This window comes from Schistocerca nitens, chromosome 9, assembly GCF_023898315.1.
Source record: "Schistocerca nitens isolate TAMUIC-IGC-003100 chromosome 9, iqSchNite1.1, whole genome shotgun sequence".
NCBI classification, from domain to species: domain Eukaryota; kingdom Metazoa; phylum Arthropoda; class Insecta; order Orthoptera; family Acrididae; genus Schistocerca; species Schistocerca nitens.
This window is the reverse complement of record NC_064622.1, coordinates 209553687-209578758: the sequence shown is the minus strand read 5'-3', so window position 1 is coordinate 209578758 and position 25072 is coordinate 209553687. Positions and strand designations below refer to the sequence as shown.

Sequence of the window (25072 nt, the reverse complement as noted above, 5' to 3'; positions counted from 1 at the left end):
CGGGACTGATCATGGGAACACGTGAATAAATTAGTTACGAATTGCAGCAGTATTACTTGATAATTCAGAACTCATCTCGACCTCTAAAATTTGTAGAAGCTGCAGGCGTTTATATACACAAGCCGCGTTCAGCGCGAGTGGCTCAAGACTGTGAGTAGCTTGGCGGTAGCTTTCACTGTCGCCTCGTAGTGAGACTGGCTGGTCGATCCTGTACGTAGGTGGAAGCCGGAAGGTAGAAAGGGGGCGGCAAGCAGAGATGGAAAAGCCACTATCCTGGTCAGAGAGCGGACGATCCGTCCTGAAGCTGAACATCCGCCAACTATGCCTTTGTGGGGCGTGGCCCCTCTGGCGATCCCCGCTGTTCACCGTGTACACCCTGTTCGCTTTCGCTCTGGGCTTGTGGCACACCACAGAGAGCGTGCTGTCGTGCTACTTCAGCTGGGGCGACATGGAGCAGTCGACTATGGTGCTCATGGTCACCTTCAACATCGGCGGCAGCACCGTCAAGATGGCCCTCTTCGTGCTGCACAGGCATCAGTACAACTCCCTAGTGCGGCACGCAGACGTTTTGATGACTGAGGGTGCGCCCTGCTCCAAAGAGGCAGCGCAGCCGGAGCTCGTGCTGGCGGCGCAGAGGCGGGCGGCCCGTCTCACCCTGGCCATGCTGATGCTCATCGCGTCGCAGTACGTCACTTGGTTCCCCATGCCACTTGTCGTCAACAGGGCCGAGCACCGCCTGCCCTTGGCGCAGCACCAATGGGACGACAACAGACACTTCTACGCGCTCTCGTACGCCCTCCAGTGCATGGCGGCCGCCTGGACGACGCAGTTCAGCGTGGGGGTCGACTGCCTCTTCGTGACGGTCATGATGCTGGTGATCGCGCAGTTGGAGGCCCTGGCGTCGCGCATCCAGGGCATCAGAATCGAGCAGGGGGCCTCCTCTTGCGCAGCGCAGACGACGAAAAAGGTTTCGGACCAAATGTACGAAGAACTGTGCCTTTGCGTCGAAGTTCATCACAATCTTCTCAGGTTCGTTATCTAGGATTAACATGGGCATCCAGTGGCCGATCGGTTCTAGGCGCTTCAGTCTGGAACCGCGCGACCGCTATGGTCGCAGGTTCGAATCCTGCCTCCGGTATGGATGTGTGTGATGTCCTTAGGTTAGTTAGGTTTAAGTAGTTCTAAGTGTAGGGAACTGATGACCTCAGATGCTAAGTCCCATAGTGCTCAGAGCCATTATTTTTTCATTCGTCGCTAAATCTTCTACCGGTACTATCACCTTTTTACAGAACCCTACAATCCCTCTCCTACCTTTCAAGTTTCATACCTTGCGGGACTAGCATGCCTGGAATTAAAAATATTGCAGAAAAATTACCAGAGCATAGCAGAGTGTTTGGAAAATGGATTTTGACTCTGCTAGTCATGCAAGGCGTGTTGGAGAACTTATGTACAGTTTGAAAGATAGCAGGAATGTATTGCCTTGAAGGCAGGCGTCTTCGGTCGGGCTTTTGTAGCACAGTCTGTTACAGTAATCGGTCCCTACATTTGAAATTTCTGTGATCGAGTCCGGATCCTCACTCGCAGTTAAAACTTTTACCTAAAGACTGGAATATTGCTCAACTAATACCAACACTCAAAGAGGGAAGTAGGAGTATTCCGCTGAAATAGAAGCCCATACCACTAACGTCGATTTGCAGTTGGGTTTTGGAATATACACTGTGTTCGAGCATTATGAATTACCTCGAAGAAAACGGTTTATTGACATGTAGTCAGCAAGGATTCAGAAAATATTGTTCTTGTGAAACACAACTAGCGCTTTATACTAATGAAGTAATGAGTGCCATCGACAGGGGATGTCAAATTGATCCATATTTTCAGATTTCCAGAAGGCTTTCGACACCGTTCCTCCCAAGCGTCTTCTAAACAAACTGTGTGCCTATGGAATATCGCCGCAGTTGTGCGACTGGATTCGCGATTTCCTGTCAGAAAGGTCACAGTTCGCAGTAACAGACGGAATGTCATCGAGTAAAACTGAGGTAATATCCGGCGTTCCCGAAGGAAGTGTTATATGCCCTCTATTGTTCCTGACCTATTTGTATATTAACGACGTAGGAGGAGCTCTCAGTAGCCGCCTTGGGTTGTTTGCAGATGATTCTATAATTTACCGTCTTGTAAAGTCATCAGATGACCAAAACGAATTGGAAAATGATTTCGATAAGATATCTGTATGGTGCGAAAAGTGGCAATTGACCCTCAATAACGGAAAGTGTGAAGTTATTCACTGAAAGACATCCGCTAAATTTCGATTACGCGATAACTCACACAAATCTGAAGGCTGTAAATAAATACTCAGGTGTTACAATTTCAAATAACCTAAATTGGAAAGATCACATAGATTATGTTGTGGGTAGAGGAAACCAAAGACTGCGATTCATTGGCAGAACATTTAGAAGGTGCAACAAGTCTACTAAAGAGACTGCTTACACCACGCTTGTCCGCCCTATTCTGGAGCATTGCTGTGCGGCGTGGGATCCGCATCAGGTGGGACTGACGGATGACATCGAAAAAGTTCAAAGAAGGGACAGCTCGTTTTGTATTATCACGCAATAGGGGAGATACTGCCACAGACATGATACGTCAAATGGAGTGGCAATCATTAAAACAATGGCGTTTTTCGTTGCGACGGGACCTTCTCATGAAATTTCAATTACCAGTTTTCTCCTCCGACTGCGAAAACATTATGTTGGCACCCACCTACATAGGGAGAAATTATCATCACGATAAAATAAGAGAAATAAGGGCTCATACAGAAAAATGTAAGTGCTCGTTTTTGCTGTTCGTGCTTCGAGAGTTGAACCGTAGCGAGACAGCTTGAAGGTGGTTCATTCAACCGTCTGCCAGGCACTTTATTGTGAATAGCAGAGATGTAGTGGACAATTATTTACTTTCACTTTAAATGAAAACTCTTTTTCAGTGCCTGAATATTCATCGACATATTTACAGCAAATGCAACGTGACGTATTTGTTGCGGTGAGCGAGTTCCGAATCTAGTTTTTTGTTGTTTTTTTTTTGGTTTGTTAATTAGTCTCATCGCAGATTCTTTAACTTGGCGATGTATTCCACAGAGGATGTCACGATAGAGTGGTCCTTATTTTTTCGAACTTCTTGATTCTTCATGCATATTCCATAGTTGTTTTCCTTCTGCTTTAATGAGGAGTGTAACACCAATTTTGTTGAAATTCTAGACGATGATCCCATGCCGCAATGGCCGTGAAGTGGCGTCATGTCAAAATGTGTTGCTTATTATTGCTTACACGTGTGCTTGACTGTTATCATACTGCAGGTTCAAATGGTTCAAATGGCTCTGACCACTATGGGACTTAATATCTGAGGTCATCAGTCCACTAGAACTTAGAACTACTGAGACCTAAGTAACCTAAGGACATTACACACATCCATGCCCAAGGCAGGATTCCAACCTGCGACCGTAGCAGCCGCGCGGTTCCGGACTGAAGCGTCTAGAACCGCTCGGCCACCGCAGCCAGCTATCATACTGCAGAATGAAATTTTCACTTTGCAGCGGTGCTAGCGTTGATATGAATACTTCCTCACAGATTGAAACTGTGTATCGGACCGTGACCCGAACTCAGGAAGTTTTCATTTCGCTAGAAAGTGCTTTACCGACTGACCTGCCGGCCGCGGTGGTCTAGCGGTTCTAGCGCTGCAGTCCGGAACCGCGGGACTGCTACGGTCGCAGGTTCGAATCCTGCCTCGGGCATGGGTGTGTGTAATGTCCTTAGGTTAGTTAGGTTTAAGTAGTTCTAAGTTCTAGGGGACTTATGACCTAAGATGTTGAGTCCCATAGTGCTCAGAGCCATTTTTTTGAACCGACTGACCTACCCAAGCATGACTCAAGACCCGTCCTCACAGCTTTACTTCCGCCATCTCCTTCCTTCAAAATTTCACAGAAGCTCTCCTGCGAAGCTTGTTGATGTAGCACTTCTGGAAGAAAAACTGACATGTCACTTTAAGACTCTTCGTAGCCCATTTGGCACTAATGTAGGAAGTGTTTCAATCCCACAGGAAACGAACGTTATTTGAGAGAGTTATGTCTATGCTTAGCATCTTCAACTTGTCCAAATTCTTGACTGAAATGAACTCAGCTCCCCTATGCAGAGCGAAAATTTCATTCTGGAAACATCCCCTAGACTATGACTAAGCAATGTGTCCGAGGTATGGCAGTATCCTTTCTTCCAGGAGTGCCAGTTGTGTAAGTTTCGAAGGAGAACTTCTGCGAAGCTTGAATGTTACGAGATGAGGTACTGACGGAAAAAAAAGGGTGTGAGGACAGATCGCGAGTCGGTAGAGTACTTAGCGAAGAATGACAAAGGTTCTGACTTCAGGCCTCAGTGCGGTACATAATGTCAGCGCACACTGCCTTGCAGAGTGAAAATTTCATTCTGAAGCATGAGAGTAGTCAAGTACACGCATAAGCAGTTATAAACAACTCGGCCACTGCGGTATGCATGCCTTGTCTTCAGTTTCAACAAAAGAAATATTCTTAAATTCTTCTTAAAACAAAAGGAAACGACTGTGGGGAGTGCGTGAAGACGGTTCACACTAATGACACGTGTGGGGAACATGGTTGCGCAATCGCAGAGATATATGCTTCAGGAGAAGTTGGGCTCTGTTAATTATGATTTCTACAAGCAAATAAGAAGAGCTTAGAAAATGCGGGGTGGACATACACTCAAAAGGGTTACTTACAGATTACTTCGGATAGACTGCGCAAGTCTCAAGACATATTCTGTTTTGATGTTGCTTCTCTCTTCCGTATTACGTTATTTCTCCATGTATGCTGAGAGTTTGCTTCTTAGCGCGCCTGTGTGTGTGTGTGTATGTGTGTGTGTGTGTGTATGTGTGTGTGTGTGTGTGTGTTGGGGCTTACGGGGGCTCACCGTCGAAGTCATCAGCGCCCTGACACACTTGAAAAGAAACGAATGTGGACTGACTTAGCAATATACAATACACACAAAGAAAGAAGTAAAATGGTGTAGAACAAAGTAAACCGTGAAGAAAGCGAAAAGGAAGCGTCAAGAATGCCACAGAAAATTGTCATTGGCTGGCCAATTACATAAAATATGGGCAAGAGTGTCACCCTATAAACAAATTAGGACCCACTTCCTAAAATCTTGCTACAAACAATGGACAAGTCACAGAACTTTAAAACTTTAACCACATTCGTGTGAGTATTTCCTAAAAGAGATGGGAGATCCGCCGGCAAGTCAGCCGCGGCCCGCTGGTCAGAAAATAAAACGCAATCCAATAAAACTGGGCGCACAGTGATCTGGACCCCACAAGCACCATACATTGGAGGGTCCTCTCGCCGGAGCAGGAAACCATGCGTCATAAGACTGTTGCCTATCCGAAGCCGAATGAGGAGAATCTCATCTCATCCATGGGGTTGGAAAAAAGTGCACCACACACGCGTTGTGGGATTGACCAAACGGAGCTTATTGTCAGTCATTTCCAGCTACTCATCTTCCCACCGACGCATGACTCGTTAGCTCAACAGCGAGGTGAGCGTGTGCAGGGGGACGGCACACTGAATGACTTGTGGATCGAGACACGCCGCCTCGGTTGCGAGATCTGCCCTTTCGTTCCCAGTAATGCCGACGTGCCCTGGAACCCAGTAGAAAGCCACCACCTTCCCCGGTCGCTGTAGTTGGAGGAGGGCATCTTGGATGGTCTGGACTGTTTGATCTACTGGATACAAACGTCGCAACGAGTGAAGGGCACATAGGGAGTCGGGACAGACAAGAAATTTAGGACGGGAAGAACGTCTCATCTGCTCCAGTGCCCGTAAGGTTGCAGACAATTCTGCATCAAAGACAGTAAACGCCTCAGGCAGTCGGACCTTGAGGACACGATCCGGAAAAACAATTGAGCAACCCACGGAATCCCCCTGTTTCGACCCATCCGTAAAAACAGCTACATAGTCGTGGTGCTCAGATAAAATGGCAGAAAATTTTGCATTCAAAACGGTGGCAGGAGTGCAATTTCTCTTGTACCGCACCAAATCTAAAATCACTCTGGGCCTCTCCAGTAACCAGGGTGGCAGGCGGTTAAAACCCCGCCAGCGGCAGCAGCAAGGCAGAAATGGGTTAAATATTTGTATAAATCCATACTCTTCCCTTCCGCTGAGTGCTATTCTTTCACTGTAATATTGAAGTACTGAGACTGAGTATGTCTGACGGTGTTTCTATATGTTAAACAATGCACACACATTTTGGATAGCTGCAACATTTTCATCACAGACTTGGAACACTAGCCCTGACGAAACTGATATTGTCAGAATGGTTTTCAATTGCTTTCTGTCACGATAATCTCCAGTGAGAAGTTTATTTATCTGATGACATGTCGAAACTTTTCTCCTGTTCCAGCTTCGTCAAGCAACTGGAGAGTACAATGAGTCCCATTGTGACTACGCAGTTCGCCATCAGTGTCCTCGTCGCGTGCGTGTCGCTGTTTCCAGCAACATATGTAAGGCATGTATTTAACCATAGCTGAATAAAGTTACAGGATTGCTCATGACTATAGTTTGATTACAGTTTCGTATATCTATGTATGTTAAACATCCCATGCAGTACATTTAGCTATTTCCTTTTTTCCACTTGCGGAAAATAGTTTATTTTATACTAGTAAAGATTGTAGAACAGCAGAAAAACGTAACGTGCAGTACTTCATCGTTTAATTACCTGAAAGATTACAACTCCATTTTTAAATCACAGTCTCTGCTGAGTATCTGTTCTATTTTATTGCGGTATATTGAAGGAACCACATCTCCAGTGATAGGATTTGATATACCGCATCAGTAATACAGAGTGATTAAAAATAATTAACAGTTTCCAGTTGTTTATTTCAAACAATGAAAGACAGAAACGCATTGGGCACGTCACTGGCTAGAGGAATGTTCAAAGTCCTATGCTCGCACGGGCATTACACCGTTCTCTCAACATCAGCACTATACATTCCTTGAGAAATCTTGAAACCGTTTTCCATTTCATTTCACATTCGGCAGTTCAACAGTTAGTCCGAAAAGTACCTTGTCTTATGGTCGCCGGGACACAATAGCTATAATAACTAGTAAGGCTTCATATTGAGGTGTCTTTTCAGAACATGCCAAAGAGCTCATCGTCAAGGTTCCAGTCCACCACATCTGACCACCAAAGCGAAGGTTCGTCGTATTGTGCACTAAGCACATTGTAACTCTTTTCACATCAGTACGAGCCATCCGAGAGCGAGTAATGGACTCCCCACAATACTCTATGTCATCCTGCTCCATAGGTGTGAGACTAGCAGCAGTCAGACTAGAGAATTGCCACCCTGTACATCGGCTGCTGTTAGCACCACACTACAAACGGCTGTGTTTGGAGTGGTGACGAGACAGGGAAGAAGGAACTGCTGATTAATGGCGTCGCACTCTGTTCAGCGATGATTCGTTATTCTCCAGTAACCTGGTTGACCATAGTCGGCGAGTATGGTGGCTACCTGGTGAGAAGTTGCGTGCTGAAAATATTTTGTAGAAGCACAGCGGTGATGCTCCAATCGTCATGGTGTGGGAAAGCCATCGGATATGGATTCAGGTCAAGACTGGTATTGATTGAGGGAGTACTGACGGCACAACGCTTCGTTTCCGCGTTGAGCTTTTGGTGATTCTCAGCAAAGCGTGATGTTGTGTCCCGATCGCGAGATAAGCAAACAAAGCACTCTCGCGAGCAATTTGATGCTTTATCTTCCCAGAATGTCCAACTGAGTTGGAAGGTGCACAGCTTAAGGTTTAGAACAGCTCTCAAGTTTGCTAGGATTTTCTATCACAGCACTCACGCGCACGCAAGGAAACAGATGTGGGAGCAACAGCGCTTTACAATTATGTCGGAAAGATTGGACATGCTTCTCGAACCGTTGCTGGAAGCGTGTGAGTACTTTGTACCTTTCTTGTTGTAGGGCACAAACTTCACTGCTGTGTTCCTGTGTGCTGGATTTCTTCCCGTGCCTCTGGGACAGCTTTATCTTTACTGTTGGGCGGCTCACAACGTAACACAGCAGGTAGGCCTCCATAGAAAATAAGAAACATATACCTGTCTATAAAGATATAATGTCGTGTGCGTCATCAATATCTGGGTGAACAGATCTTATCGGTCTACGTCCAAACTACTGCTTGGTAAATATGGGTATGGTTGTCTTTTCTCATTATATTCTTGTCATATGTAGGATCATACATAAAGGACTGTTGTTACCAGGGTTATATGGGCTTCCTAACATTCGTGAGAAAGCAATACCACTTTGTCCCGTCCACAGCAACAATGATGGCCAAACATGCAGTCTTGCCAAATACCTACCTATTTCTAAATGTGAATACCACATTAAAAACTTGATGGACTTCGTACAACGGCTGAGCCATTTCAAACTTCACACACTGCCAGTCTTGTCATTTTTCATATGGCTTTCTTCTTCTTACTCAAGCCGATAGGAGAGACTGTAAAGTTCATTGGCGAGAAATTCGTCGAAGAGACGATGGACCAATTGAAACACGTCTTTCGTATACCTATTTTCTCTCTCGTGAGCACTGCTGTAAATGAATCTATGCAGTCGTCGATAGATGTTCCGTCATCGCTAACCTTTGTGTGGAGCACTTGAAAGAGGAAGCCTTAAAATCAACCACGTGGAAGCCAACTCCCATCTTTCGTTATGTACACAATACGTTTCCGATTTAGTCGGAAGTGAAATACAGATCATATTTTCTATAACATCTACACAACCCGAAAAAGAAGGTGAAGTTATCCTGATTTGTTTCGACCGACCATGTCTGACCATCACACGGAAGAATCGCCAAATTGTAAACTATGCACACAATAATCCTTTCACATCAACCCCACCCTTCCGAGAACAAGTAATGGACAAAGTAGAAGAATCGATGTCACACTGCACTATAGGTCGGGGAATAGCGTCAGCAGGACTAGAGAATTATCGCCCCATGCTGCCGTTAACGACAGAACGCAAACGGCTCCTGTAACCGGGAAGCATGGACAGCTGATGAAGGTCGTCGCACTGTATTCAGTATTGAATCGCTGTGCCGAAGTACCCAGATAACCATCGACCTGGGGAGACGACCCATGTTCCGGAGAGGCACAATGGCTGTATGATTTCAGGTCACGGCTGGTGGAGATTGAGAGACCTCTGACGACATAATGGAACGTCACGAACATCTTGTGTCACGAACATCTTGTGACAGTGTTCGTTGACACGTAGCACGTGTCTGTATGAACTTTCCGCGTGACAATCAGATGCTCCCGTTGCCAGCAGGATCCCAAGATCTCTCCTCGACAGATCATATGTGGGACCATCTCTGACGTCAGATTCGTCTTACTGCCGGTATCTATGAAACCAATAAGCATTTGAAACAGGTGTGGTCGAGCTTGCCTTAGGATGAGTATTCAGTGATTATATGGAAATCTTCCCAATCGAGTCAGTGTATAAATCCACACGAGAGGGGATTGCAGTTTCATACTTATGAGTGAACTCATACAGTTTAGTTCTCTGTTAATTTGACCCGATTTTGTAATCGGTAAAATAATATCACATATCCTCTAAATCAGTGAGAACCCACTTTATTTCGCCCTTCTCCTCTGAGTGCTTTAATTTTCTGTGACGCAGTACGCCCCAACATTTCACTGTGCAAATAGAGACGCAAGAAGAGAGACCTGGGACTCCGTGTTTGCCGTCACCACCATCGAGCACAGAGAATCGGTAGCTTCAAGACACGGTACACGGGACACGTACCTAGTCAAAAATGATAAAAGCAGTATGGGCAACGTTTCTCCAAGAGACGTCAAGCGATAAGAAGCCAGTACACAACTCGTGTTCATTTGACTGATGTAAATACCGCGAAGCTGAGGCACAAGGAACTGCATATATACCCATAGAAATACCATGCCTGAAGCTACTGAATCAGTAATAAATTCAGTGTATAGAGATATAGCACGTCCAGATCTTCTGAAGGAATATCTCACAGGAAATACTCGAAATGTAAATGAGTTCTTCAACAATGCTGAATGAACCAGGGTTCCAAAAGACGAATTTGTGAACCTTGTAACGCACCTACAACAAATAAAAACTATGTTCGTCTATGAAAATGGACTCGATAAGCAACCTGAGCTCCAGTAATCGGAATCTAACCTGCATAACACTGCGTGTGTGTTGTAAGAGTGTCAGTTTCACTGTTATTTAAGCCCTCAACAGATCGTTACATGAAAAACTTAAAACTAACATTTGGGTAAACTATCTGACTGCGTATTTGAATAAGAAATTACAACTGATGCAGAATTTCATCAATGTAACGCAGAGTTCTGACACACTCATTACAACCTGGAAGTACTGAAGATTGGGTAAGTGATGCTGTGATCACCTTCAGTGACGTAAATGCAGAAAGAATAAATGTTCTGAAGCAATTTGAATTTGAGCCTGACAATAATACACAAAGAGTCATACAAAAACTGGATAGACAGCAAGTCTCCAAAGCTGAAAATATCGTAAAAAATACAACAGAAGCAACCAGATCCCTCAGACGGGGAGAGAGACTGCATTCGGTCGATCCTCAAAAACATTAAGATAACAAACCTGTAGACTTTTAGATTGTCTCTTCATTCAACAGTGGGTTTTTATTTACTTCAAATTTCAAGTGCGATTTCTAAATATCTACTTTTTTTGCAAATTTTTTATGTATCTCAGAAGCTACTGAGCTAAACTTATGAAATTTTCACCGCTTATTGATAGGGGTATTATGATTACGTGGTTCTACAACGATGGAGATAGCACTAATAGTTTGATCATAAAAATATTTTTAAAAATTACATAAATTCTCAAAACCTTCATTAAAAATTCATATCTTGATTCCTAATACAGTTAGATACTAGATAGTAGATCAGCGAATATTTAAGGTATGGCAAAGTTTTATTTTATTACCTCTAATAATTTCTGAGAAAATGGGATATACATACACTACTGGTCATTAAAATTGCTACACCAAGAAGAAATGCAGATGATACAACGGGTATTCATTGGACATATACATTATAGTAAAACTGACATGTGATTACATTTTCACGCAATTTGGGTGCATAGATCCTGAGAAATCATTACCCAGAACAACCACCTCTGGCCGTAATAACTGCCTGGGCATTGACTCAGACAGAGCTTGGATGGCGCGTACAGGTACAGCTGCCCATGCAGCTTCAACACGATACCACAGTTCAATAAAGAGTAGTGACTGGCGTATTGTGACGAGCCAGTTGCTCAGCCACCACTGACCACACGTTTTCAGTTGGTGAGAGATATGGAGAATGTGCTGGCCAGGGCAGCAGTCGAACATTTCCTGTATCCAGAACGGCCCGTACAGGATCTGCAACATGCGGTCGTGCATTATCCTGCTGAAATGTAGGGTTTCGCAGGGATCGAATGAAGGGTAGAGGCATCTGAAATGTAACGTCCACTGTTCAAAGTGCCGTCAATGCGAAAAAGAGGTGACCGAGACGTGTAACCATGGGCACCCCATACCATCACGCCGGGTGATATGCCAATATGGCGATGACGAATACACGCTTGCAATGTGCGTTCACCGCGATGTCGCCAATCACGGAGGCGACCATCATGATGCTGTAAAGAGAACCTGGATTCATCCGAAAAAATGTCATTTTGCGATTCGTGCACCCAGGTTCGTCATTGAGCACACCATCGCAGGCACTCCTGTCTGTGATGCAGCGTCAAGGGTACGCGCAGCCATGGTGTCCGAGCTGATACTCCATGCTGCTGCAAACGTCGTCGAACTGTTCGTGCAGATGGTTGTTGTCTTTCAAACGTCCCCATCTGTTGACTCAGGGATCGAGACGTGGCTGCTCGATCCGTTACAGTCATCCGGATATGATGCCTGTCATCTCGACTGCTAGTGATACGAGGCCGTTCGGATCCAGCACGGCGTTCCGTATTACCCTCCTGAACCCACCGATTCCATATTCTGCTAACAGTCATTGGATCTCGACCCACGCAAGCAGCAATGTCGCGATACGATAAACCCTAATCGTGATAGGCTACAATCCGATCTTTATCAAAGCCGGAAACGTGATGGTACGCATTTCTCCTCCTTACACGAGGAATCACAACAACGTTTCACCAGGCAACGCCGGTCACCTGCTGTTTGTGTATAAGAAATCGATTGGAAACTTTCCTGATGTCAGCACGTTTTATGTGTCGCCAACGGCGCCAACCTTGTGTGAATGCTCTGAAAAGCTAATCATTTGCATATCACAGCATCTTCTTCCTGTCGGTTAAATTTCGCGTCTGTAGCATGCCATCTTCTTAGCAATTTTAATGGCCAGTAGTGTATATTACATTCATTGTAGCCAGATAGAACATCGATGCTCCCCTTAAGAGTACTGCCATCCGTGACGTTAAAGGATACCTGGTATTGTTGTGGGCACATAATATAGTAAGAAAGGCATCAATGGAAACTGTCTAAAGGCGTCCATCCCGCGTTCTTTGGCCAGCGATTGTTTGACGGTTTGTGTGACATTTCCCAAAGACGAGTGGTTGGCACTGTCAAGGTTTCGCCCTCCCTTGCGCTGGTGGATAGTGAAGCTTCGACAGTGTTAACCACTCGTGCTGACGAAACGCCAGAAAAATGGTCAAACAATCGTTGGTCAACGATCATGAGACAGAAGTCAACAGGCAGGTTTTACAAGTGACCACGACACCCTCCACAGATTTATACAACCATGGGAAGCAGCTGAAGTACGACGAAAGCTAGAGTGGGAGACAAGATATTGGACATCGACGCCCCTAGACGGAATGTGGAGGTCAGAGGCTTTCCCGCTCTGTAAAACTGGATCGTCAGCTATATGTGACTTATACGATGACAGAGTACAAAAGTGGTGCAGACACGAGTGTTTCCGGGCACGTCGTTCAAAGCATATTGTTGAACATTGGGATCCTCAGCAATTCGCCCCCTGGAGTTTCGATCTTTACTCGGCGACATGTTCAGTTACGATTGTAGTGGACACGGTGTCGTGGAGACTGGACCATGGATCAAGAAAACGTCTCACCTGGTAACATCAATCACATTTCTTGTTGAATTACGTCGACGGTCGCGTCCAGCTTCACCGCCATCTAGACGAAAGGCTGCTTGAAAAATGCACCGCGCCACGAACGCAGGCTATTAGGGGCAATATTGTGCTATGGTGGATATTTCACTGGGCTTCCATACGATCTGTGAAAGTAACCGGAAGAACCGTGGCAGCTGTGGACTACGTGAACGTTCTTGTAAGACCTTCTGCATCCATTCATGCATTTTCCCGACTGCATTGCCAAGTGTGACGTAATCATGAGAAAATATAGAAAAACAGCCGTGGAATATTGGAAGTCTAAGTTCCAAAGTGGAGCCAGGAAATTTAATAAGAAGAGGGGAAATGCTCAGTGTATGTTTAACAGGCAACAGGGAAATCAGATGGAAAGAAAATAAGGTTTTCCAATCAGACGATTAGGGTAACATGAACAGCAGCAAAAAATGTTATTAATTAAGAATACCAAGAAAGGGAAAGAGTGAGTTCCTGTGAACACTTCCGTGATGAGATTATTGTCCTCAGAATTACCAGTAAATAAGAGGAACGTCAATGCTTCGGGCATACAAGTCCACGTCACAACCAGAAGATGAACAGTTCGAGAGAATGGATGAGGGTACTGATCTGCAGATGAAAATCTAACAATCACTATAAATAGGACTCTATAGTTGAGATATAAGTACAAGACTGAATTACGGGAGAAAACAAGGTCGGTAGCTGCAGGTTTCTTTATGTCCACTCCCTGAACTTTAATCCCTACTCCTATTTTTTTCTGTGTTTTCCTTTACTGCTTGTTCAGTGTACAGCCTGAATTAGATAGGGAATCGGCTACAGCCCTGTGTCATTCCCTTGTCTACCACTGTTCCCTCTAATATCCGTTAACTCTTAAAACTGTCATCTGGTTTCCGTACAAGTTATAAATAGCCTTTCGCTCCCCGTATTTTACCTCTGCTACTTTCAGAATTTCGAAGAGAGTGCTTTTGTTAACACTGTCAAACGCTTCCTCCAACTCTACAAACTGTATAAATATAGGTTTTCCTTTCCTTCACCTGTATTTTAAGGTATGTCGATACGTAAATATTACCTGATATGTTATTAAATTTCTCCAGAAAGCAAACTGATGTTCCCCAAGGTCGGCTTTTACCAGCTTTTCCATTCTTCTGTAAAGAATTAGTGTTTTGCAACTTGTAGCTTATTAAACTGTTAGTTCCATAATATTCACACCTCTTGGCACCGGCTTTCTTTGAAATTAGAATTATCATATTCTTTTTTAAAGCAGAGGATATTTCGCCTGTTTCATATACCTTGATCACGAGATGGAAGAGTTTTGTCATCGCTGGCTCTCTCAACGCTATCAGTAGCTCTAACCGAATGTCGTCTACTCCCGGGGCCTTGTTTCGACTTAGGTCTTTCAGTGCTCTGTCAAATTCTTCTCACAGTGACATGTCTTCCATCTTATTTTCATCTACGCCCCCTTCCATTTCTATAAACTGTGCTCATGGACATCTCCCTTGTATAGGCTCTCTATATACCGCATAGACTTTTCAGCTTTCCCTTTTTTGCTTAGGAATCGTCTTCCGTCTGAGCTTTCCATATTCGTACAGCTGCATTTCTTTTCTCTACAGGTCTCCTTAATTTTCCTGTAGAGAGTATCTATCGCCCCATAGGGTCACCTGCTTCTAATTCGTGACATTCGTCCTCTAGCCTTCCTGTCTAGACATTTTGCTCTTCCCGTCAATGTAATTTTTTAGGCGTATGTATTCCCTTTCGTCTGCTTCATTTGCTTCATTTTCATCATTCATCAATTTCCTATGTTATCCGATGATTTCTACTACGCTTTGTCTTTTTACCTGTTTGAACCTCTGCTGCCTTCACTATTTCGTCTCTTAAAGCTACCCATTTGTACTCTAGTGTATTGCTCTCCCCTATTCTAGTGAACCGCTGCCTGATGCTCCCTCTGAAACTGTTAACAGCCTCCAGTTCTTTCTACTTATCCATGGCCCGTCGCTTTAATTCTACACCTTTTTGCACATTTAATATTCAATAAGTTAGAGTTAGTGTCCACATCTGCCGCTTTAGATGTCTTACAATTTCAAATCTGGTACGAGATCTGTGTCTTAAAATTATATATTGAGTCTCAAACCTTCCTGTGTTTCCACCTGTCTTCCACGTATAAACTTCTGTCACGATTCTTGAACCAAGTGTTAACGATGATTAAATTATGTTCGGTGAAAAATTCTACCAGGCGACTTCCTCTTCACTTCCTTTCCCCCAGTCCACATTCACCTAATATGCCTCCCTCACTTCCTTTTCCTGCTGTCGAATTCCAATCCCCTGTCACAATTACATTTTGGTCTCGCTTAACTATCTGAGCAATGTCCGCCCCCGGTAGCTGAGTGGTCAGCGCTACAGACTGTCAATCCTAAGGGCCCGGGTTCGATACCCGGCTGGGTCGGAGATTTTCTCCGCTCAGGGACTGGGTGTTGTGTTGTCGTATTCATCATCATTTCATCCCGATCGACGCGCAAGTCGCCGAAGTGGCGTCAAATCGAAAGACTTGTACCAGGCGAGCGGTCTATCCGACGGGAGGCCCTCGTCACACGCCATTTCATTTCATTATCTGAGCAATTTTTTTTATCTCTTAATACATTTCTTCAGTTTCTTCATGATCTGTGGGTCGGCCGCTATGGCCGAGCGGTCCTAGGCGCTTCAGTCCCGAACCACGCTAGTGTCGCAGGTTGGAATCCTGCCTCAGGCATGGGTGTGTGTGATGTCCTTAGATAGTTAGGTTTAGGCAGTTCTAAGTCTATGGGACTGAAGACGTCAGATGTTAAGTCCCATAGTGCTTAAAGCCATTTGAACCATGATCTGAGGAGTTTAGTTGGTATATAAACTTGTACTACTGTGGTACGTGTGGACTTTGTGTCTACCTTGGCTACGATAATTCACTATGTTGTTGGTAGAAGGTTGGTTGGTTGTTTTGGGGAAGGAGACCAGACAGCAAGGTTATCGGTCTCATCGGATTGGGGAACGACGGGGAAGGAAGTCGGCCGTGCCCTTTGAAAGGAACCATCCCGGCATTTGCCTGGAGCGATTTAGGGAAATCACGGAAAACCTAAATCAGGATGGCCGGACGCGGGATTGAACCGTCGTCCTCCCGAATGCGAGTCCAGTGTCTAACCACTGCGCCACCTCGCTCGGTTGGTAGAATGTTACCCGCTTTTCTATTTTCTTATCTACTACTAAACTCTCTCCTCCATTAACCCTATTTTGTTTGTATTTATAACACTTTATTCACCTTATCGGAAGTCTTGTTCTTCCTGTCACCGAACTTCACTAATTTTCACTATATCTAATAACAACCTACCCATTACCCTTTTTCAGTTTCCTAACCTACCTACCGGATTAAGGACTCTAACTTTCCGTACTCTGATCCGTAGAAAGCTAGTTTTGCTTCTCGTAATTACCACATCCTCCTTAGTAGTTTCCGCCGTGAGATCCGAATGGGGGAATATCTTACCTCCATTATATTTAACCCAAGAGGATTCCATCATCGTTTAACCATACAGTAGACCGGCATGCCCTCGGTAATAGTGCTGGCTGTAGCTTACCCTTGCTTTCAACCATCTGGAGTAACAATTCAGCAAAAGTGTTTTGGTTTATGTTACAAGGCTACATCTGTCAATCATTGAGACACTTTGGTTTATGTTACAAGGCCACATCTGTCAATCATTCAGACACTTGTTCCTCCAGCTATTGAAACCGCCGGTGAACCTCTTCGGAACCACACATTGGTCTGACCTCTCAGCAGATATCCCTTCTCTGTAGTTGCACCTACGGTACGGCTATTTGTATCGCTGAAGCACGCAACCCACCACACCAACTGAAAAGTCAATGTTCATGGGCTGGGGAATCTGGCGTACATAAAGTTGAAAAATTTCAGGCGTGCGTCATAAAATTAGCCACATTCTGCACAATAACTTATGTGTTTTCCGGACTATTTTAGGCATCTTGTCTATTATTAACACACAAGGAAATATTTCTATGTCAGTTAGACTTACTACTTCAGGATAATACTGTAAAAGAGAGGAATATCTGTCATCTAAACCGATGGGACTTATCGTAATATACAGAGTGATTGTAATTAAAGCTAAACTTTCAAAACGCCGTGGAAATAACACCACTGTTCAGAATGACGTCAAATTGCAATGGAATATTACCGGAGAAGGGGAAGAATGTATGGCAGAAGAAGAAAAATAGTGTGAAAATTGATCAATAAATGGTGCTGTATGTATTAGAGTACGTAGTTGAAAACACGTATCAGGCACACGACCCACTGAAGTTGGTATAAACAAGCCGGGTACAGGGCTTTTCCTCCTTTCACGTCAGCAACGTTCGTCATGACTGTCTCAATGCAGGATCGCGCTCTGCTTGTAAAGCTGTATTACAAGAATGATGACTGTGCACACGTCGCTCTGCAGAACTTCCGGACACTGAAGGGTTTGGAAAAAGGCGTTGGTCAGATGACTGTTGTGGGTCTGGAGAAAATTGTTCGGAAATTCGAAAGGACGTGTTCTTTTGGTGTGCAACCTGGCAGAGCGAGGAAACGAATTGATTCGACGTCAGTGGAAGCAATGGCCACAGCAATGCCGGTGGAGACGAGTGGTGGTGTGGAAACGTGCAGTGCACGGAGAATTGCCAGAAATTGGACATACCCGTCAGCATGGTGCGTAAAATCCTACCTAACATCCTTCTTTGCTATCAGTTAAAAATTACCCATGTGCGCCAGTTGCTTTAGAATTTCTTGCTCGCATGGAAGTTGACAGTGATTGGTTGTGGAAGTTTTTGTGGACAGATGAAACCCACTTGCGTCTGACAGCATACGTCAGTACACAGAATTGTCGAATATGGGCAACGGAAAATCCACACGGAAATGGTTCAAATGGCTCTGAGCACTATGGGGCTTGACAACTGTGGTCATCAGTCCCCTAGACATAGGACTACTTAAATGTAAGTAACCTAAGGACATCACACAAATTCATGCCCGAGGCAGAATTCGAACCTGCGACCGTAGCAGCAGCGTGGTTCCGGGCTGAACGCCTACAACCGTTCCGTCACAGCGGCCGGCCACACGCAAATCAACCAGTACCATCCTGAAAAGGTCACTGAGTGGTGCGGCTTTACGCCCCATTTATCAGAGGACCCAATTTTCGAGGACACATTCTTTCGATCCTATTACCTGTACCTTCAGTAGTAGGCGTTATGAGTGTCTTTTGCGCAACCACGTCATTCTAGGTCTCCAACAGCGTGGATGTGTGGATGATATCATTTTCATGCAAGATGGCGTACCTCCGCACATTGCAAATCCAGTTAAGCAGCTGCTGAAGCGCCATTTCGGAAATGCTAGAATCATCAGCCGCCATTTCCCTACATCCCTGCCTTCCCGATCACCGGATCTTAATCCGTGTGACTTCTGGCTGTGGGACTACCTGAAAGATGCTGTGTTCAGTCTTCCGACTGCAAACTCAGTTGCAATGAAGGAACGCATTGCGCAACACATTCTGAACGTGACCGCGGAAACACTTCGGTCAGTTGAGGAACATGGTGTTTCTCGATTTCAACTTGCTGCAGAAAACGGTGGACGTGTTTTGCGCCAGTCACACGGAAATTAATAATCCAATTTGATTTTGATTGATGCTTTTCATGCTTTTTTTCGCCTCAGGACAATTAAAAACCGATTTTTCCCATCCGATGTGATATGACCTTGCCATGGTGAATGGGCTTACGTAACTAACAGTATCACACCTGTGTAACGTTATACGTACACCTTAGGCCTTGTTGTACGATTCATTTGTCATTTGTAGTCGACCACGATTGAATTATGATGCTTACAGCGGCATCTATTGCTACATTTTGTAACTATTTATTTTTATTCTGTCATACGTTTTCTCCATTCTCCGATAATATTCCGTTGCAATTTGACGTCTTTATGGCCCGTAGTGTTGTTTCTACAGCGGTCTTAAAGTTTAACTTTAATTACAATCTCCCTATATATATATATATGAAGAAGCTGTATCTTTAAATCCAGTCTTCAGACTATCGATCTCAGATCTTCAGATCTTTTTGAAACATATCTTAATATAATGAAGCCAAATTGGCATCAGAGAGAGGTGTATCTCTTGTACTGAAATTGAACACCATAGGACAAGTTGAGAGCTGCATCAAACCAGTCTCAGGACTGAAGACCACAACAACACAATAGGACAAGTTGGTGATCATAGAGTGTAAGTAAATAAACATAATAGATACTTGCTTGGATCGCTGCTTTTATCCTCACAGCTTATGTATATATGAAGCACGTACAGTTAATAGTACTGCCCACAGGCGGAAGCGGTGTCTTCAGCGGCCTACAACTGTTCGTGGGTGGGGGCCAGCGAGCGTTTCAAGCGCGCTTTGAGGATCGTTATCAGCCGGGCCCAGAAGCCGCTGGTTCTGACTGCTGGGCACCTCTACGCCATCAACAGGGCTGCCTTTGTCTCGGTGAGTGTCTAGCATTAAACTCCTCTAAGTAGCAGCAGCAGCCCCATTATTATCATGTTGGCACCCATTTTACTTCTCAAGCTTCAGTTTACCTTTAATGTTTGTACGGCTGGTTACATTACTGAATTTTTTAATAACTTCATTATTGGAAAGAATTTAAGATGTAACTATATTCACAAGATCTGATAACTTTAGTGATATCACTATGCGATGAAATACACTGTGCTTCGTGAAACCTGATTGTACACATCTCGTGATTTTTTTCTGTTTTTTCTACTGTGTATTTCACACTATTTTATCTTTTGTTGAGAACTGTGGTCTGAAAAATGTTATTGCGATGCGTATTTTGCTTCTATAAGGTCGGAGAGTGCACTACTGCTGGCAAAATTAAATACAGAAGCAACTAAAAGCTCATCACAAGTCCCTTGTTGTTGTTGTTGTTATTGTTTTGTTTGGTTTTCAGTCCGAAGACTGGTTCCATGCAGCTCTCCATACTGCTCTATCCTATGCAAACCTCTTCACCTCCGAATAACTGCGACAACATACATGTTTATAAATCTCCTTACTGTACTCATCTCCTGGTTGTCCTTAATAATGTTTACTCCCACACATCCCACATGTACATTTTTTTTTCCAAATGTTCAAATGTGTGTGAATTCCTAAGGGACCCAACTGCTGACGCCATCGCTCCCTAGTCTTACAGATGACTTATTTTAACTAAACTAACTGATACTAAGAACAACACACACACCCGTGCCCGAGGGAGGACTCGAACCTCCGGCGAGAGGGGCCTCGCAGTCCGTGACAAGGCTCCTCAAACCGTGCGGCCAATCAGCGCGGCCAGTACTACATTGGTGAACCTTTGATGTCTCAGGATTTGGCCTATCAACCAATCCTTTCGATTAGTCAGACTGTACTATAAATTTCTTGCCTATCCAATTCTGATCAGTATCTCCTCATTAGTTACGTCATCTACTCATCTAATCTTCAGCATTCCTCTGTAGCACCACATTTCGAAAGCTTCTATTCTCTTTTTGTCTAAACTCTTTATCACGCATTTCACTTCCATGCATTCCTAACTTCAAATATCTTCAGAAAAGGCTACCTAACGCTTATATCTACATTCGATGTTATAGAATTTCTCTTCTTCAGAAATTCTTTCCTTGCCATTACGAGTCTACATTTTATATCCTCACTACTTCGGCCATAATCAGTTCTTTTAAAGTCCAAGCAGAACAACTCATCTACTTTTTGAAGTGTCTCGCTTCCTACTCTAACTCCTTCAGTATCACCTACTTGAAGTCGGCTGCATTCCATTATCCTTGTTTTACTTTCATTAATGTTCATCTTAAACTCTTCATTTAAGACGCTGTCCGTTTCGTTCAAATGCACTTCCTAGTCCTTGGCTGTCTCTGACAGAACTACACTGTCATCGGCAAACCTTCAAATATCTGTTTCTTCTCCCTGAATGTAAATTCCTACTATAAATGGTTCGTTCGTTTCCTTTACTGCTTACTCTATGTATGAGGTGAATAAAATTTGTAATAAGTTACAACCCTGTCTCACTCCATTCTCAAGCACTGCTTCCCTTTCATGCCCTTCGACTCTTACCACTAGCGTCTGGTTTCTGAATAAGTTGAAAATACCCTCTTTCCTTCAGAACTGCAAGGAGAGTATTCCAGTCAACATTTTGAGAAGCTTTCTCTAAGTCTACAAATGCTGCATCTCTAACCAGTACATTGATTTAATCTCATAACATCACGTACAAAAACAGTTCATCTGAATGCATTTACCAAACATGAATCACTTTCTGACATGAATATGAGTCTCTAAATTCGAAGGAAGTACCAGCTGTGGCTGTATTTCACACGTTTGCTCTAGTAAATTCCAGAACTTTCAACTTGTGAATGCCGTAGTAGTGCTAAATATCTACATACTATCAAAATACAAGATAGTACGTGGGTATAGTAATACCATAATGAACGACTTTTAATTAGTAAAGGTCAAGGACCAAGTGTGCTTTTCTCGAGACTGCAACCAACAAAGCTTACCTTTCCTCGATATCACGATCCTGGGCTTTCACATCAATAGGAGGGCATAAGGGAAAATATCTCTCTGTGTCACAGGAATACTGTATTTGTAGTGTCAAAATTCCACCAGTTTTGTCGTCGTCCTTTTTCAGATGTGGTAACTGGGATATAGGCAGCAGTCACATACGAATATGCTTTTAATTTCAGTGAGATACGAAGGTGACGAAACATTACGAAAGATAAAATTGCGAAAGACAATTGTTTTAAAATGCTAATTCTAATCAGGAAACAATATAAAAGTTCAGAGTTTCTTTCAAGATTTTCAGTGGAGCCGGAATTGATCAACAGGAATTTCTCTAGTTCAGTGTTCACAACATTATCTAACCGACGTTTAATTCGCTCTGAAACGGTTTTGCATTCATGTGTACACGTTTATTTGACTCCTTTATATGCTAATGTTAATTCTTGAACTATTTCTAGAGGTTTCTTTTGGCTTTTATCCTAGTGTTACGTTTATACTATTGACTATTTTTTTCAGAAAAGAGAAAAACTGTGGTAACAGCCAAAGAAAAAAAAAACTGATGCATATATACGTTGGGGCGTTGTAGGCAAAACAGAACGTTTTTTAAAGAGGTTTCTGAAGGATACTGTTGAGTTAACACAACATGTAACTCTTACACGACTCTTCTGTATTCCGGGAATAATATACTTATAAGCAGCGTTTTACCAGAAGATGACTGCATAACCCATTACTGAGTGGAAAGGAGAAGAAAAACTTGTTTCTTCCTTTTTAAATCACATTTAAGAGTAATCGTTTGTAGTATGTTGCTGAACAAAGGCGTTTCACTAATTCTAGACATTGGTCTCCCAATTAAGATTGGTAATCCCTCTATAGTTCCAAAATGTGATTTGCTTTCGAAGTCTGTTTCTGTAGACTGTAGAGTTCTTTGTGATCTGCTCACCTCTCTTTACCGAATCATTATCCAATGTTTTACCAGAAGATGACTGCATAACCCATTACTGAGTGGAAAGGAGAAGAAAAACTAGTTTCTTCCTTTTTAAATCACATTTAAGAGTAATCGTTTGTAGTATGTTGCTGAACAAAGGCGTTTCACTAATTCTAGACATTGGTCTCCCAATTAAGATTGGTAATCCCTCTGTAGTTCCAAAATGTGATTTGCTTTCGAAGTCTGTTTCTGTAGACTGTAGAGTTCTTTGTGATCTGCTCACCTCTCTTTACCGAATCATTATCCAATATTTTATTTTTCGATGGTCTTTAAATATTCCCCCTATACTGCTCCAACAGAACTTCTCGGGTTCAAATTTCTATAGACTGTAGAAGTAAGTGGAGGTAAGAATGAGCCAGTTTGCCGTAGTAGACGGAACAAAGGAATAATTCTACCATCTGTAGCTAGATTATTCAGTTTCACCACCCCTAGGGCAACCATATTGACACATGCGTTCTCCTGATGATTTCTTTCTCTTTACAACTCACCTATTTTTTCATCCTAGAAAAATCCTTTGTATTCGGCAGTTGTTTGTTTCCCCCTCCACATTGCAAGGGATAATCATTTCAGAAAGTACTGGACATAAAGTCTTCTTCCTAAACAAGAGCCTTTTTTCTCAGAATCGCCATCTTCCATCCAGTGTGATTATTGTTACACGTCATTCATGAAAACGAGAGTAATTATTTCTGATGCTATCTATACATGGCGGAGAATTTTTTGGCATCCTGCTAGTGGTGTTTCAATCTGGTATAAAGCAGTCTCACACCTAAGCTCTTTATGGAAAATGTACTTTACTCCTACTTACGATCTTCCATATCTCAGCCTTCTTAAAATACGGAAACCGCAGAATTAATTATACATGCATAACGTTAATCATCAGCTTCAGAAATTCTGTTGGAAAATATCTGTCGTTAATACAGTTTAAATACTACTTTTTCAATTATATTTACAAGCGAAGTGACAATCGTGTCACAGCCCAATATCCTGTAGTCAAAAGTAGCATGTATTTACATATAGATATCTTATTGTTTATTTTTTGTATTATGATATAATAAAACAAGACTGTAAGTTCCTCCCCAGTGTAGCTCTTCTGATTCCATCTTCCATATTGTTTTCGGATACCTGTTTCCTGCTCTATCACCTAGAAGCCTCTCCATCATCTTCTTACGCCACCTGCCCTCACCCTAACGGTTTACGTACCCACTAGGTCTCAGTCGCTTTGTTTCAATTGTATCCATTAAAGTGGTGTCTAGGTTCAAGTTCTCACATGTGTCTTTATTTGTAATCCCATCCCGTAGTGCCAACCAACAGTAAAACCTCCGAAACCAAACCTCCAGTGTGAATAAGTTCCTTTATATTTTTTCAGGTATTTCCCACGTTTCTGTCCCGTACGTTGCTATGTTTTCTACAGTAGTTTTAAACACCCCAATCTTCGTCTGTTATGATATATTTGTGTGCTACAAAATTCTATTTAACTGTTTGATTTTCCGGTCTTAACAATATGTGCATCCTACAGAAAAGTGCAGTAAGAGTAATAATGGAACATTGGAATAATAATACAAAACATCTTCTTCAAGGACACTGACATTTTACTGTAGCATGTACTACGTTGAGTTTCATCGGTATTTCCAGCCAGTATTAAAAGTGTCTGTGTCGCAGACACATAACTGTGTCTTATAACTTTATGTCTTGTCCGTTCTCTAAAATAGTCGAACACTTCCTAACTAAAGCATTCAATTAAAAACTGTGTGCTAAATAACAGTTTCTTCAAAGCATCAGTGTTTTTTTTTCTGACCTCAGTTAAGAAATGAATACCGCGAAATAGAACTGACTGCAATTATAGTAGTTCAGCCTCTTTCATTCTGTCTTTGTGCTTAGTAACTAATATTAATGTACATTAGCCGTCATAATATGTGAATGGGAGCTACGTAAATGAGAGACATAGAACTAAGGAAGTGTAACATTGAAACAGCATTATGTTATAACGTTCGCTGTACTTATGTAATTCTCCGTCTGTGTTGCAGTTGCTGAATGCATCGTACTCATACTACGCACTTTTGGGACAAATTAATAGCCGCTCGACCGAGACAACACACTGAAACCTCAACTGCGATTGATGCTGATGAGAAGAACTACTTGTTAATATCTCCTAGTAATCATAAATATAATTACGTGTATCATTCTACACTATAACTGATTTAGTCACTGCATAGTAACCTCACGGCGCTATAGATTATACCACGAAAACAAATACTTTGTCAAATAAAGCTCAACGTAGACTCAAATGTGTCTAAGGAGAGAAAATTGTATTATGCACTTAATG

At 43.1% G+C, this 25072-nt stretch overlaps 1 protein-coding gene across 1 annotated transcript; it reads left to right on the top strand.

Moving 5' to 3' along the window:
- The first annotated feature begins 256 nt into the window (after positions 1-256).
- On the top strand, positions 257-24848 carry LOC126204108 (odorant receptor Or2-like). The gene is made up of 5 exons (XM_049938524.1): positions 257-1029; positions 6444-6543; positions 8008-8109; positions 19557-19712; positions 24774-24848. The coding sequence occupies exons 1-5, from the start codon at positions 257-259 to the stop codon at positions 24846-24848; spliced, it is 1206 nt and encodes a 401-aa protein (XP_049794481.1).
- The last annotated feature ends 224 nt before the right edge of the window (positions 24849-25072 follow it).